This window comes from Meriones unguiculatus, chromosome 19 (genome assembly GCF_030254825.1).
Source record: "Meriones unguiculatus strain TT.TT164.6M chromosome 19, Bangor_MerUng_6.1, whole genome shotgun sequence".
NCBI classification, from domain to species: Eukaryota; Metazoa; Chordata; class Mammalia; order Rodentia; family Muridae; genus Meriones; species Meriones unguiculatus.
The window spans coordinates 12214693-12230444 of NC_083366.1; the positions used below are offsets into that span (position 1 = coordinate 12214693).

At 37.5% G+C, this 15752-nt stretch overlaps 1 protein-coding gene across 7 annotated transcripts in view; it reads left to right on the forward strand.

Annotated features, from left to right (window-relative positions):
- Positions 1–15752, forward strand: part of Trdmt1 (tRNA aspartic acid methyltransferase 1) — a 48370-nt gene that overhangs the window by 8751 nt on the left and 23867 nt on the right. For 5 of the 7 annotated variants that reach the window (XM_060372968.1, XM_060372966.1, XM_060372967.1 and 2 more), the window contains exons 1-2: positions 2480–2638; positions 13137–13246. In XM_060372968.1, the coding sequence (XP_060228951.1) occupies positions 2575–2638; positions 13137–13246 (174 nt within the window). In that variant the 5' untranslated portion in view covers positions 2480–2574. Of the gene's footprint in view, positions 1–2479; positions 2639–9660; positions 9728–13136; positions 13247–15752 lie in introns of those variants that run through there. The other 2 variants (XM_060372969.1, XM_060372970.1) reach the window with 2 other exon arrangements.

Genomic DNA, 15752 nt, shown 5'->3' on the forward strand with positions numbered 1-15752 from the left:
GGCTGTTGAACTCAGACTGTGAAGCTTGGTGGCAAAAAACATTACCTCCTGAACCGTCTCTCTATCCCTTGTTTCCATTCTTGAAAGAACTGTCACATGTGGTTAACTTTAGAGAGGAAATACTACATATCAGATATCCTTCATATCAGATATTTACACCACAAGTCGTAACAGTAGAAAAATTACAGTCATGGAGTAGCAACAAAATAATTTTAGGGTTGGGGATCACCACAACATGAGGAACTGTATTAAAGGGTCACAGCATTAGGAAGATAGAGGACCATTGTTCTAGATTTACTTAATATATTGGCTGTTGAATATATATATATGTATATATATATATCACTTTATCACATTTTATGTATGGATATATATTAATATTTCTAACATAATCAATGTTAGAAAAACTTTTCGTTAGTTATATGCTAGTGTGTAGATGGTTTCTATAAGTTGAAATGTTTAAATACCCTAATTTCTTAAGACATTTAAAAAGCTTTCTGTCTAGACATTTCAGTTTGAACATGGGGCTAAGTCAGAGCCTACTTTTTCAAACCATGGTATTGAAAAATTGGTATTTGAAAAAGTAGGCTCTGAATACAGATTTGGTTTTACTGTAGGTCTCTGGGTTATTTAGTCTCAGGTTCTTGGTCAACCAGTCAGGTATGGGTTCCATCTTGTGGAGTGGGCCTTAAGTCCAATCAGATATTGTTTGATGATTTTCTCAAGCTTTTTGCCACAATTGCACTAACATAACTTGCAGGCAGAATAGCATTGTAGATCAAAGGGTTTGTAGCTGGGTTAGTGTTCACATTTCTACTTTGGTAGCTATCATGCAATGTACCTTCCTAGACCCAAGAGCCTAGGATGCAGAGGTGGAGGTTCTATGCAGAACCAGCTTGACTTCTCCACGTTCAATGAATTGTGTAGATGTTCTCTTCAGCAGTAGGGCCTGGCTGTCAGTTTGTGGAGAGCAACTTACAGTCTCAGCAACTCGGCTTGGGTTGTTTGGGATTTGGCCTAAATGACTTCTCATGACATTCTGCTATCCTCATAGATCAGAGCCTTGCTTAGCCATGATCAGGGAATCTTCCTCATGCAGCAGATGGGAAAAAATGCAAAGACCCACAATCAGACATTAGGCAAAGAGTGAGAGACCTTGGGATACTCTGAGCCATAAATGGGATATCTCCTTAAATCCTTTCTTTGAGGGCTCAGGGAACCCCATGGAAGAAGAGATGGAAAGAGTGTAAGAGCCAGAGGGGACAGAGGGCATCAAGAAAACAAAGCATTTTAAATCAACATGATCAACACACATTGGACTCACAGACTGAGGCAGCATGTAAAGGCATTCATGAGATGGGGATCTAGAGTTGAAAGGAGAAATGGACACATGTACATGTCCCCATTCCTAACTAGTATCCAGTTGATAACCTTTGCAAACGAAAATTTCGTTTCCTCTAAGAAATCTCACTGGGGGAACAAGCTCTCGTAATTGTAGTCTGCATGCCCAGCCATAAATGGCCAACAGAAAATGAACTCAACAGTATCTTTGCAGGTTCTTCGTCTCATAATGTTCTGTCAGAGCTCTTCCATTAAAAAAAAATCTTATTTTTTTAATTTTTATTTTATTTATGTATTTTATTTCTCTCTTTTTACCCTACAGATTCTTTGCATATATATTATGGTTTCCAGTTTAGTGTTTCTATGAATGTGCAAATAAGTTTCTTTGTTTCTTTTGCCTTCTCTTGGGTTTTTCCCCCTTCTGTTTTACTCAATATTGATGTGTCAGTTTTTGCTTTATCTTATCTTATTTTCTCTTATTATTAGCTCTGAATTCTGTTTGTTTTCTAATGAGCAACAGGAAGGGGGGTCAGTCTTGATGGTGGGTGGGGAGGAGCTAGGAGGAGTAGAAAAAGGGGAAACTAATCAGGATATATTATGTGAGGAAAAAAAATCTCTTTTCAATAAAGAAAGAACAGCATTTTTGGGGTAAATAAAATTAATCCTATTATCATGTATAGCAACCATCCCTCTATTATTATGGGCCTACAGGGCTCTGCTTCAAGTACTTGGAATTCTGGAGCTTTTTTTTTTAGGGAAGAGGATTTAACTCTGTACTCTAGCACAAGCAAACCAGGGAGCATGTAGATATAGTGCCTGGATTCCTCAAAGAAATTCTTGATCAGGTCAGGCTGGAAAAGAACAAAAGGAGCCCGCGGTAGCAAACAAACAAACAAACAAACAAACAAACAAAGACTGTATTCTAATCAGTAATTCACTTCAACGCCAATGGACCTTTCAGCTCTCTACGGAGGGATTTCTTTCTCACACAAGGTCACAGAAAACGCCAAACAAGGAAGAGAAAGCACAAATCAGGCTAAGGAGCGTCAGCCTCTCACTTGGGAGGTCTTATTAATAGTTGTTTGCTCTTTGAACCCTTCCTAAGAGCAACAAGAGGTTGGGGAACTGAAAAGCGGCGGAACCAGAACGAAGGGGGCGGAGCGGGAAGGAGGAGTGAGAAAAGCGGAGGACCGGCAGGCCTAGTTTCCAGGCCACGGTCGCGGTTGCGAGGGGATGGAACCTCTGCGTGTGCTGGAGCTGTACAGTGGCATTGGTGGCATGCACCACGCACTGCGAGGTGAGAGCGGACGGAAAGCTTCTCTTTGATTCACTTGGGGCCGCAGGTTCCCGCGCGCCAAGGGGCGGAGCGGCGGGCGGAACTTGGCGGCCGCCGATCTCGGTTGCCCTGGAAACCACCTCAGCGCGCCGCCTCGGTCCGCCCCTCCAGGCAGTGACACCCCTACTCCGGCCCCAAGCTTTGTAGCCTAAGCAGGCCTGGCGCCCAGGAGTAGTTTGTGAGGCTGGAATCTGGGGCCTGTGAAATCAAACTGAAATGGATCGAAGTTAAGGGAGTGGACGAGCCTTTTGCCCAATGCCAAGGCCCAAATTCTAGGCTGGCTGTCACTGAGCCAAGAGGAAGTCACGAAAGCAGGCTGGGGTGGGTTGGATCAAGGTGATAACTACAATTCAAGTTAGAAAATTATAAGTAATACAGTGTAGGGGAACCGAAAGGGGGAGGGAGCATGGTTAAGGCTCTGGAAAGCAAATGCCTTCTGCAGGCTTACACGGATGCCAGAGAACTGAGCTCAAATTTTACTGTGGTGCGACTTTGGCTTTTCATTTCAAATGATTTTGACATTTCGAACCTGTTACTTGGTTTTAAACATGTGAAACATAACTTTCAAGAAGAGACCTCAAGAATTAAAGATGGACTAGCTGCCTGACATATTGTAGCTATTTAGAAATTAGGTTGCGGTCACTTTCTTTTTGAGGCTTCTTAATATCTTTGGTATCTATCCACTTTAGTGATATTAAAATATTTATTTTGTGAACTCCACTGACAGGCACTGTAGCTAGGCACTTGGGATTTGGAGTGACAAACTTTAGACGTGTGTATATGCCTATGCTTGCATGATTGTGTGTGTGTGTGTGTGTGTGTGTGTGTGTGAATGTGTGCATGTATGTCCTGAAGTTGCCAAGACTAAAACGAGTACAAAACAGAAACTTTTCTGCTTCCCTTTTTAGAACCAAGAGTAACAAGAGGCTAAGAAGCATACAGTGTCTAGTGGATTGAGTTTGTACATTTTTTTTCAGTAAATATGATTTTCAATTCAATACTAGGTTAGAAATATTGCATGTTTTACTACTTTTCTGGTCTTTACATTCATGTATCATTAAAATTAAGCAAATTAGGGAAACTTTTACTATATACTTTATTAATTTCCTAAGGTTGTATAATGTTAGCTTCTTGAAAACTTTTAAGACAACTTAAAGTCACTTACTACTTTGTTATAAGTTATGAATAACAACTCCTTTCACTGTGAACTTGTGATTTCTCCTATTTTTCTGTCAAACACAGTGTGCTGTAAATAAATCTGTGAGTTCAAATCTTGATTTTTTTTTTCCTTGAAATGTGCTTATGAATTTTGGATTAAATCATCCAACAATGAAGGTTGGAATCCCAGTTCTGTCGTAGCCATACCATGAGCTCTATTTTCTGCTTACCCAGTGCCTTCTGGTCTAGGCTCAGGGGGCTCAGTGGGCTTCTTATATTCCTTCACTCTTCTTCGAAGTCCTTTCTTAGTCCCAGTCTTTACTTTTTCTGCTGCTGCCTCTCGGGTTGTTGTAAACGCAGACATTTCTACAATAGCTTTTTTTTTTTTTCACCCATCTTAAGAGAGATGACTTCCCTGTTATCCAAAGTAGCTTTTCTACTGTCCTTACATCTTTGGTTGGAGGTTTGCTTATAAAAGAGGTCTTAATCATATTAATACACACATTTTTTTCTAGTGTTTACCAGTTTGATGAACTTTGGTTTTAAATTGATCTGTAATGAGGTACACTCTGGTGTTTTCTTGTATTTATATAGCTAATAAAGGTTAATTACAATGACAGCAGGCTTTGACTTTTATTAAAGGCATCTACATGTCAGGACCTGTTCTGAGTCTGTAATAAGCTAGCTTAGTGGTAGAGCCAGTATCCTAAGTTAGGTCTGTCTTTCAGATCTTTTAACCATGCTCTATTGCTATCATTAATTCAATTCACTTACTTGAAGAGGAGCAGTAGTAAGAATATTGAATGCCAATTTATTTCTAGGCAATGTTTGTGAGGGAGTTTTATTGGAGTAAATATGTGTGTATAAACATAGACACACACTAGAAAATATATCATTTTGTGTCTCAGATTACAGTTCAGCAGCAGCACTTATATAGTGCTTAAAATGTATGGAGTACTCAGTACACATGAGGCAACTTGTTGCTCATATTCATAAAGTTATAGAAATGTATTGCATATTGTTAAAAAGACTTTAGAAAAAAAGTGATGTTTGAAGTTGCCTGGCCTTCAAGTGTTACCGGTTTCTTTGAGAAATAAAAGCATGCCTTTATTTTGAAGTCAGATAAGTGATGACTGACTCACAATACTTGTGTGAAATATTGAAAGTTATTTAGCATTTCAGAGTGTAGGTCCATTATTTGTAAGATAACATGCTTTGTGAGAGCTAAGAAAAAGATGTAGGGTGTATAATGATACTAAGTAATGTTCCTTTTTTTCCAATTAACTGATTCCACTTTGGTGTTTCCTCACTGATAAAATCAGATAATAATGATGCTAACTTTATAACACATTTTAGTGTAGATTTTGAAATTCTTAGTTAATATTGATGAAAGGTATATGCTTCCAAAAAGAATTGACTGTTAAGCAAACAGGATCCAGAATGACAAATTGAAATGAGATTTTCAGAGGTTAGTTTGGGAGATCTTTATGAGTGATATAATAATTGCTTATATTATATATGTTACATAAATGTGTATATACACATATTATATGTCTTATACATATGTGTATACATGTACACTATATGTAGACCTAGTTATATGTATGTACATATGTATAATGTATATATAATTTAGTTACCATTATGTGTATGTTCACAGCCTAAAAGGTGTGTTTTGAGGAGTATCTTTTAATATATCTATATTTATATCTGTATCTCTCTCGATCTATCTATCTATCTATCTATCTATCTATCTATCTATCTATCTATCCTGTGTGTGTGAGCACTGGACAAGGCCATAAAAGATTGTTAGATTCCCTGGAGCTGGAATTGCAGGTGGTTGTTAGCTAACCAACATAGGTGCTAGGAACTGAACTGGGGTTTTTTGGAGAGCAGTAAGTGCTCTTAACCACTGAGTCATATCTTGAGCCCTCGTAATTATATTTATGGCAGTTTTTAATAGTTAACTAGACACAGAAAATACTGTTTTTTGTCTTCTACTATAGTTTTTATTGGCTTTTACCTGAATATGTCAAACATTGTGAAAGTGTTGATTATTGAGAAAACATTAGCAAAGAACACTGTAAATATTTTATAGTGGTGGGACATTTACCAAATGGTTCTGTTTCCTCAAAGCATATTTACAAAAGACACATTTAGAATCTTTGCAGTTGAAGTCTGTAATCAGCTGTATCAGATGTGTTTGTATTACTTGCTAATTATTTAATAGTTTATTTCCTTTAAATTCTGCATGCAACCATTGCATTTTGGGGCATATGCTAATTGCTTTTCTCTCTGTAAACTCCTTTAAAGAACTTTAACTCCTATTTGTTTTTTTTTTTTTTTCATTGAGTCAGTGGGATGAAGTCATGCATTGAGTTACCATTGTTTGTGTGTGTGTGTTCACAGCCTAACAAGTGTTTTGAGGAGTATTTTCTTTTTTGTCATTTGTCTTTGATATTTTCCTCTTATTTCTCAGGCTCATAACAAAAAGAATGTTGAATTATTTTATTCAAATATAAGAAAAGTCAAATTGATTGTTTGTTTTGTACTGATTGTAAAAGTAGTACATTCTTTGGTGATCATGGTGAGGCATACCTGTTATCCCAACATTTAGAATTTGAGCAAGGGAGATCAGAAGTTTAAGGCCAGTGCGGGCCACATGGTGATGCCCTGACTCTAAAACAAATTTCGTCCTAATAAAACAAACCAACCAAGAAGTAGTTTGTTCTTTCTGTCTCTAAAATATTGAATAGTACAAAGAAGCCAAGATTACATCTCTAAATTTCATCACAATGATAGCCTTTGATAATGTGCTATTTTATTTTCCCTGTTGTCAGTGTATAAACCACACATAGAGACTGTCAACATTTGGGGCATGACTCAACAAGATATTCTGTAACTAGCTTGGTCAATGAACAGTATGGTTTTTACTGGATTGTCCTTTAAATGTATCTGTTCCTATACATGCATGTAGTTTACATGTATATTTTACAAACTTGGCTATATTTTTCTTCAGTGCAAATTTCCAAATAACTAGGTCTAATAGCCAGAAAAATTTGTAGACTATAGAACTGAAAATATTCCATATTCCTTAAAAAAATACTGGAGATACCATTTACAAATAGCCCTCTCTCTATTTACTGTATTTAGTGTCCACATTTGGAAATAGCTGATTAAGTTGCTCTGTGATGAAGTTCCTGTTTCCTTAGTTGAAGAATCCTTCCTTCTTACATCAGATTAGAACACTTGGGAAATGTTGATTAAAAGATATAGTTTTGTTTGCAGATGTGTAGCTAGTTGATTACTCAGGTTGTTGCCTGGATACTGTTCTGCTTTTGAAGCTGATATTTGAAATGCATTTTTTTTTTTTCATGAAACAAAGATGTGTAGTGCATTCACTTGAATGGCTAGTGTTTTCTGCAAATGTCAAAACTCATCCCAAACTAGTCGAGATAAAGATTGTAAATATAGACTCATTTAAAGGCTACCTCTAAATTTTGGGTAAACTTAAAGTAGTGACTCATCATATCACCAGGTATTGATTTCTTTATTTGTACATCTCAGTTTTAGTCCTTATGGATGGGTACATGTATAGCCATCCTGGATTTTATGTGAGGGCTGGGAATTCGAACAGAAGTCCTCATGGTTTCAGAGCAAGCACTCTTACCCAGTGAACCATCTCCTGAGAACTCTAACCCTCCACCATATAGTTAACAGTATAGTTGTTAGAAAAAGCAAATAGTTAGACAACAACAGCAAAGGGGTTTTCCTCTTGCATTAGTTTTCTGCTTTTAACTGTAAATTTGGCACTAAAGTCTGGGTCATAGAATGGCAGGTCACGAAATATGATTTGAAGATTTACCCTCATTTCCTAAACAGTCATTGAGTATCATTAGAAGATTTCTGTTTGTACTATCTTCTTGTAAATTAGACAAAACAAATAATACATACACTGGAGGGAAAAGATTGCCTGACTCTTTCCTGTTTTCTCTTTGTATCTCATGGGTTGATAGCAAGGCCAGGAAAATTTTGCTTTTCTCAGTGCTGTTCTGAGATCATATTTTAATCAATTTTTACTTAATATTTATAGTGGAGGTTAAAGCCTTTTAGTTACTGTTGTGAAGGCTTTCTGCTTATGCTACTCTAAAATCTTTTTAAAATACTTCTGAAATTTGTCACTGAATAGTTACAACTTAAATTTTCTCATTGGCCTAATTTCCTAGCTTTCATAATTATAAAAAATGAAACCATCATCATCACCATTTTGTCTGTAACTTACAGTATTTCAGATAAGTGCTAAGTGGTGAGTGGAATTTTTAATAATTACTGAATATCTCCTGTTGCTAGATATTTTATTAACATCATTTATTTTTTATAGGAGCCCTTTATGGGACCTGTTTTAAATATCCATTTCATTAATGAGGAAATTGAAGTCTGGAGGAGATAGAGTGCTTTTCCCAATGCTGTGTAGCTTGTGAGAATTTCACTATGAATTCCTCTTCCACTCTTTCCCCACTGTACAGTGCTGATTACTTGGCAGGACTTCTGTTGACTAGCTGGGTGACTATAAGCTCAGAATGGATGCCACAAACACAGCTATTTACACTTAAATTAACATGAAGTTAGAGAGAAAGTCATCTCTTTAGTTGTGCTGAACTCAGGCTAAGTGCTTCATACCCACCTACAAGTGTGTACTGTATTAGAGGATGCAAATGTGAAATGTCCCTGGTCTCATCCATCAGAGAGTCCCACTGGTTGGTAGGCTTTTTTTAGAGTTTTAGATTAACTCTTAATTTCAGCTACCTATATTTAGAAACAAAGATTTTAGTGTAGTGCTTGCCCTGGGAAATCAAGACTCCTTAACCCTTAGGATTATGTCTCAGGACTGAGGGTAAATAATGTCTGCCTCACTCTGTGGCCCTGGCAAAAGGGATTCTCATGGCCTCTCTCTGCTCATCTGAGGAAAGCTCCAGGGCTGCCTGAGGAGCAGACAGGAAGTAGGTTTATGGAAGGGAGGGCAGTAGTGGCTGCTTCCTCACAGGAACACAGTTTTAATTGGGCTTTCGTGAACGCTTCTTGGAAAAGATTTTCATGCCTCAGTTTCTCAAGTTTCTCTTAACATCATCTCTGCTTTTGAACTGTGTATTTTCTGATGTGACATCTTTTCTTTTTATGCATATAAGCTCCCTCACGTGTTCCTTTTCATACAGTAATTTGCCATCTCTCTCTCCTGTGTCACTTCTCCAGTTCTTCTCGGTCTTTCTATGTTTTGTTGAAAAATAATGTTTCAGTTATAAGATGAAGTGTCAAGGGTATAATAAGCTCTCAGTTCACACTCCTGCATGGCTGACTATAGTAAGTGTCTTGACCCAAAGTAAACATGGCTGACTATCAGCTAAACTTATAAGACATTCAGAGAAAACTAAGTGGGTTTGTGTGTGTGTGTGTGTGGGGGGAACTCAAGTTTTCACTTTATGTGTTAAAATAATTTCTTTGAAATAGCTAGACATGCAAACAACTTTTAAGAAAAGCCAAGAAAGATACTTGCTAATAGCAATAAAAACGTTTGAAAATTATTTTTTGCACGTATGTATGTTTGTATGTATGTATATATGTATGTGTGTGTGTGTGTTTGTATTTTAGGGGACATGTACCACATACTCGTTCATGTTTGGATCCATTCCCTCCACTATATGGTCCCTGGGGTCAAGTGAATATTGTCATACTCAGCTAGCAGACATGCCTTTACCTGTCTCAATGGACCATGTTGACAGATAATTTTTTACAGGTCACTTATATTTAGTGTTTTTATTCCCAGTTAGGCTGTCACTTTGAACGAAAGAATAGACCTTGGATGTACTCATCTGATCTACTGTTTCACAACTAGAGGTCAGTGTTAACATACCTACCTGATTAAATGTCTCAGGTGCAAGTATGAGGTCATTCAAGTATTTACTCAACCTTTATGAGGGCCAGATCAGAAAGTACATGATAAAGGAAGACAATTATTTCAGCATGAATTGCTCAGTCCTGCATTTGAATTTGGAAACTATTGGTCTTTCTCCCACTTAGTAACTTTGCATGAAAGTGTATTTATTAGGCACTGTAGAGAATGTACCTGCACCTTTTCCTACCAGCTAAGTTTTCCTCTACAGTGTCTCCGAAGCAGCAATCAGAAAAAGAGGGACATTATTGCTATTCAGAGGTAAACTTGCATTATAAATTTTAGTCCTCAGAAATGGTAGCATGGAGTCCTCATCATTTCTAGGTAGATCCAGCCAGACAACCCTTACAACAGTGTGCACTGTGTTTCTCTGACGGGAATGTCTCACCTTAAAAAACAAAACAAAACAAACAAACAAACAAACAAAAAACTGTGCTTTCTGCTAATAAATATGAAATCCAGAATAGTAACTGAAACATCTCAAACAAAACCCAGGCACAGCATTGTGAAAGGCTAGAAAGCACATCCCTCCTAATATTTTCAAAACGCTGCTGGGTTCCTTTCCCAGTTCTTGCTTCTTTGAGAATTACTCTTGGGTCAAGTGAGAGAGTTCACATGTGCAAATTTCTAGAGCATCCTCTACACCTTAACATCTTCAACTTTGTGTTTTCAAAACTTGTCTTTCCCAAGCACTCAAAGATTTTTGTTTTTTGTTTTCCCTTGTTAGCTATGAGCTTAATTTCTCCTTAGAAGCATACTCATACCCAAACATTATTTTAAAAATCAAGTTAGTGCCAGTAATGTCTTAGTACAGGATGAGCATCCTAATCCAAACAGCAAACAGTAAAATGCTCTAAAAGCAAAGACTTTTAGGTATTGGCTTGACACAGCAAGTGGAAAATTCCACCCCTGGTCTCATATACTTGGTTGGAGTAAAAGATGGACAGAAAACAAACATTTTCTATAAAATTGGAGCCACCAAGATATTTTAGCAGTGGCTCAGTGAGTAAAGGCTTAAGCATAAATAAATAAATAAATAAATAAATAATAAATTGAAATTAAAATGATGCCTAGGCTATGTGTACAACACATATAGGAAACAAAAGAATTTTTGTTTATATTGGGTCCTAGCCTCATTATCTTACTATATGCATATATTGCAAATAGGAAACTGGGTTTCAGATACTCTACCTGTGTATGTGTGTGTTTGTTTTTCCCTAATGGAAATAACTTTTTTGGAAGTGCAATAGGTTCTAATTTTGTAACAGTTTAGAATCTGTGCTTCAGTCCATGAGAATAGTGCATTTGTTTATTGCCTGTAAAGCTCCATTCTTTTCTGAGAATTACTTTTCAGTTCATTAAGTTTTGGATCTCCACATGAAACACTCATTTGGCAGTTGCTCTTTGTCAGGCTTTATGTCCTCTAGGCATATAATACAAGAACATAAAATTAATTATTGACTATGATATAGATTCAGCACATGATTAGATTTTCAGTCAACCTGAAAAAAGATGAAAGTCATATTAACCACCTCCAGGCCATCCCCCTGTTTCTATGGAGAACAGCAAATCAGGCTGTACCATAAAGACTGTAATTCACCATAGTTAGCAAAGCTGAATTCGGAGGTCTCAGAGTGATTAGTGACTTGAATTAGTAAGTTTAAGTTTCATGATTTTTTAAAATTAATGTTTGTATACCTTTTGGCTTAGAAGTCTTTTTGCTGTATGGTTTGAGGTGTTTCATGCTTTTTAACAAAGATATAATTTATAACCTTAAATATAGTCTGAGTTAAGAAACTAGTTATTAAGTTTAAATTTGGCTTGAGGCAGCTCCCTCTGGTATTAGTGTAGTGCCACATGTAAGGCATGGTGTCCTTTTCCACAGGAAGGATGTACCTGGGGGATCACTGAGTGTTTGGGCCTACCATATAGGGAGGATTTACCTGGAGACATTTAAGTCCCTGTTTTTGCTTGAACCTATCTTTTTTAGGACTCAGGGTAAGGTTACAGTGGCTTTCTGAGCATGTGAGTCTTTCTCTGCCTTTGCTCAGTGATCTGTGCAGGTGCCTGCTTTGTGAGTTCTAGCTCCTTATGTCCCAAATTTCTTTCTTTTTATATGTTTGGACCAAGGAAAGCTGGTCATTAATTAACAAATGGCTGCTAAAGAGAAAGTGTGATCTCACTGTGTTAACCAATTATTCCCTTAAGTTTCAGATGCTTTTATGTTTAAAATTCCCCATGTTTTCTTCTGATTTTGAACAAGGTCTATGAATAATTGATTTTGTACATGTTTTGAGGTAATAGGGTGGTAATTATGAGGTATAGAAACAGCCACGCTTGTAGAATTCAAACTTTCATAGCAACCCCCAAATGTGGTACAGCTCTTTGAATCTGGAGCAGGGTGTACCTTCAATATGTGCATCTCTTCCTCTCTGGGCTCCTCTGTTCTCTTGGACAGTGTTTAGTCTCTGAAGCTTTTACATTTGGACACCAATGAATTTACCTCATTTAAAAATTAAACTCTAAGCAGGCTGATCCCCTTGTGTGTAAATTATATGTCACTGAAACTGTTATTACAAAATAAACTTATACCAAAAACATTTGCAAGCCAGCCATGGTGGGGAGGCAGAGGCAGGCAGATCTATGTGAGTTTGAGGTTAGTCTGGTCTACAAAGCAAGTCCAGGACAGTCAAGGCTACACAGAGAAACCCTGTCTCCAAATAACAAAAGCAAACAAACAAACAAAACTTTTCAGTGGTTTTGTAATCAGCTCTTTCTTTCTCTCTCTCTTTCTCTGTCTTCACATTCTTAAAATTTTAATTAATTAATTAATTTACTTTACATCCTAGCTCCCTCCCTCTTCTCCCAGTCCCCCCATCCCTCTTTCCCCTATCCCCTCCCCTACTCCTGTGAAAAGGGGCGCCCCACCACCACTAAGCCTTCAAAGCACATCAAGTTGCTTCGGGACTGAGAAACATGGTAATTTGTTTTTATAAAATTCTGCATAATAGGGCTTTTAGAGTATATTATACCTTCCTGTTTTTTATTTAACTTGGAAAACTGTTTGGCATAAGCATGTAGCTTAATGAGAAAGGAAAGCTATCTCCTATGAGAACCTAAAGGTGCAGTTTTATTCTTAGGTCCTAGAGTGCTGCCAGAGAGATGAACTGGAGGTAGTACTGAAATACTCTTCTTCATGCAGCTTCCTTCTTGCCTGGTTCTTCATTATGGTCTGAGACCAAGCTGGGCAGCTGAGGCAGAGAGCCAAGGCACTGCTGCATCCTGCTTTGTCAGCTTTTCTTGATGATGGGCTGATATTGAAGACCTCTGAAGGTGCTCCATTTGTCATTACAGAAAGTTGTATCCCTGCACATGTGGTGGCTGCTATCGATGTGAATACTGTTGCTAATGAAGTATACAAGCACAATTTTCCTCACACGCACTTATTGGCAAAGACAATTGAAGTAAGTATGTATTATTATTTCAGTACATATGTGTGGTGAAAGTGCATATTTCTAATCCTAAATACTGGTTTCTGGTGGCTTAACTAGAAAATAAATCATGAAAACAATTGCGTAGGGAAGAGGGATTCATTTTTAAATTCTGTCAGAAGAGAGAGTAAGTTGTTAAAAAAAACCATGGAGCGCTTCCCCTTTTCAGAGAAGGGGAGGGAGATGGGGACAGGAGGGAGGCAGCTGCCATCAGGCTGTAAAGTGATTAGATAAATTAATTAATAAAAAAATTTCACTTAAAGAGTGAGGTCAATATTTGGTCTCTGAAAGAAAAGATTGACAAGTTGAGAATAGACTTAACTTCCAGAAGCTTGGTTCTGTGGTGATAGTAAGTTTAGTGGTTCACAGTTAACAGTTATACAGTACTTATAGCACATGGTAACAGTAAGGAAGGGCTCATTACCTGTTACTTCTCGAAAGCTCAATAACAAAGTCATCAGAGTTAATGCATTTCACCTTTCATGGACTCAGTTTTAAAAGGTTATAAGCATAGATGGCCAGCACAAAATGAACTCAGTTATATTTTTTAAAGATTTATTTAAATTACATATGCGGATGTTTTATCTGCATGCACATCTCTCTCTACACCAGAGGAGATCATCTGATCCCATGAGATTACAGTGACAGATGGTTGTGAGCCACCATGTGGGTGCTGAGAATTAAACTCAGGACCTCTGAAAGAGCAGCTAGTGCTTTTAACCAACTGCTGAGACACCTCTCCAGCCCAACCCAATCTTATTTTTGGTGCTTTTGGTGATTTTATCTTATACTGATTTTTTTTTTAACCTTGCTTGTCTTTTGGTTACCTACTATGGTTCCTGATTTTTGTTTTATGGGTTTTGTGTGTATGTGTATATCTGTATTTCTTGTACCTTTCTTTTCTTTTTACTCTGTTTGTTCTAGTTTTTTAAAAACTTTTATTATTGGCCTGTTTGTTTTTGTCTCCCTCTGTCTCTGTCTCTCTCACTTTTTAGATTTTTGAGACAGGGTCTCTCTGTGTAGCTTTTGCAGGTTTTGAGCATGCTGTCTCCACTGCTGTGAGTTCATATGTACAACTGCCCTGTTGTGTCTAGAAAATATTTTTTCATTGTAGTCATCCACTGCCTGGCTCTTTCAACCTTATGCCCCCTCCTACAAGATGACCTCTGGCCCTTGGGAGAGAGGGAGACAGATAGAGAGAAGGAGAGAAAGACAGAGACATACAGACTGACAGAGAGACAGACAACTTCAGATTCCCATTTAAGGCTGAGCCCTGAACAGTCCCTTGTGCTCTGCTCCTTGACTGGTTATGAGTCTCTGTTAATCTTCATCTTCTGCAAAAAGAAGCTCCTCTGATGATGCTTGAGAGATGCACTAATAGGGGTATAACAATAAGTCACCAGGAGTCAGATTAGTCCTGTGCCAACTTAGCAAAGTACTAGTAGCAGGTTCTCACCTAAGGCCCACGACCTGTCTGGCTACAGAAATTTAGCCTTGATTGCAGTGCCAGGTGTGATAATAACTAATAACAGTGCATTTCATAAGCACCATGGCCAGCCAGAATCAGTATAGCCTTCTCATCATGAAGGTAGCAGTTTAAATATATTCAGAGTGAGAATACCCCAAATACATAATTCTCAATTGACTCAACCCACAAACTTACGTGCACTTGGGCTCCATAATTTCTGTAAAATTGCAAATAGCATTGCTGGATTTTGTATTGAAGTTTTATTTTAAATTTGAATTTAATGTAAATATTTAACCAAATACAACCCAAATCAACCAATTCTCAATATAGTCCCCACTGAATGTGGTCCAACCTAAATTCAATATCCTATCTGTCCTACTCCCTAAGAGAAATGGTGAGGAACTATGTGTATTTGGACCAATTGAAATTCCTCAGATGTATACCAATAGAAATTTGAGGTATTCAAACTTTGATTATATTTCTTGCTAGTTTTAATAGACAATGGTAAACCATAATATCTGCATACTCTATAAAATTACTGGAAACAAGGATAGGGGCTGGAGAGGCACTTCCAACTCACTTAAAGGAGGGTCAGTTCATTAAAGCATATGTTTGTAAGGGGAAAGGAAGACTTTATAGCACAATCAAGAAATATGAATTATATATACTTATGGTATATGATTTTTATGTATTCACATATGTATGCTACAAAATGGTTAAACTGAGCATGTTTTTCCCCTACATTCATACTGTGTATGAGACTGTTGGGCCGTTTCAGGTACAAAGTCCATTACCATGTGTACTAGATCACCCAAACTCACTCCTGAGCCTTACCAGAAGTGTGGTACTGTTTGACTGTTACTTTTCAAACAGTTCTTTGCCTCTGTAAGTTTGACCTTTTCAGTTAACATATGCAGATGAGGTCATAAAGTATCAGCTAGGACCTAACTTACGAGAAAACACTGATTCACCTTGTGTCCCATATTTCAGAACAAAGGTGGAGGTCATCTC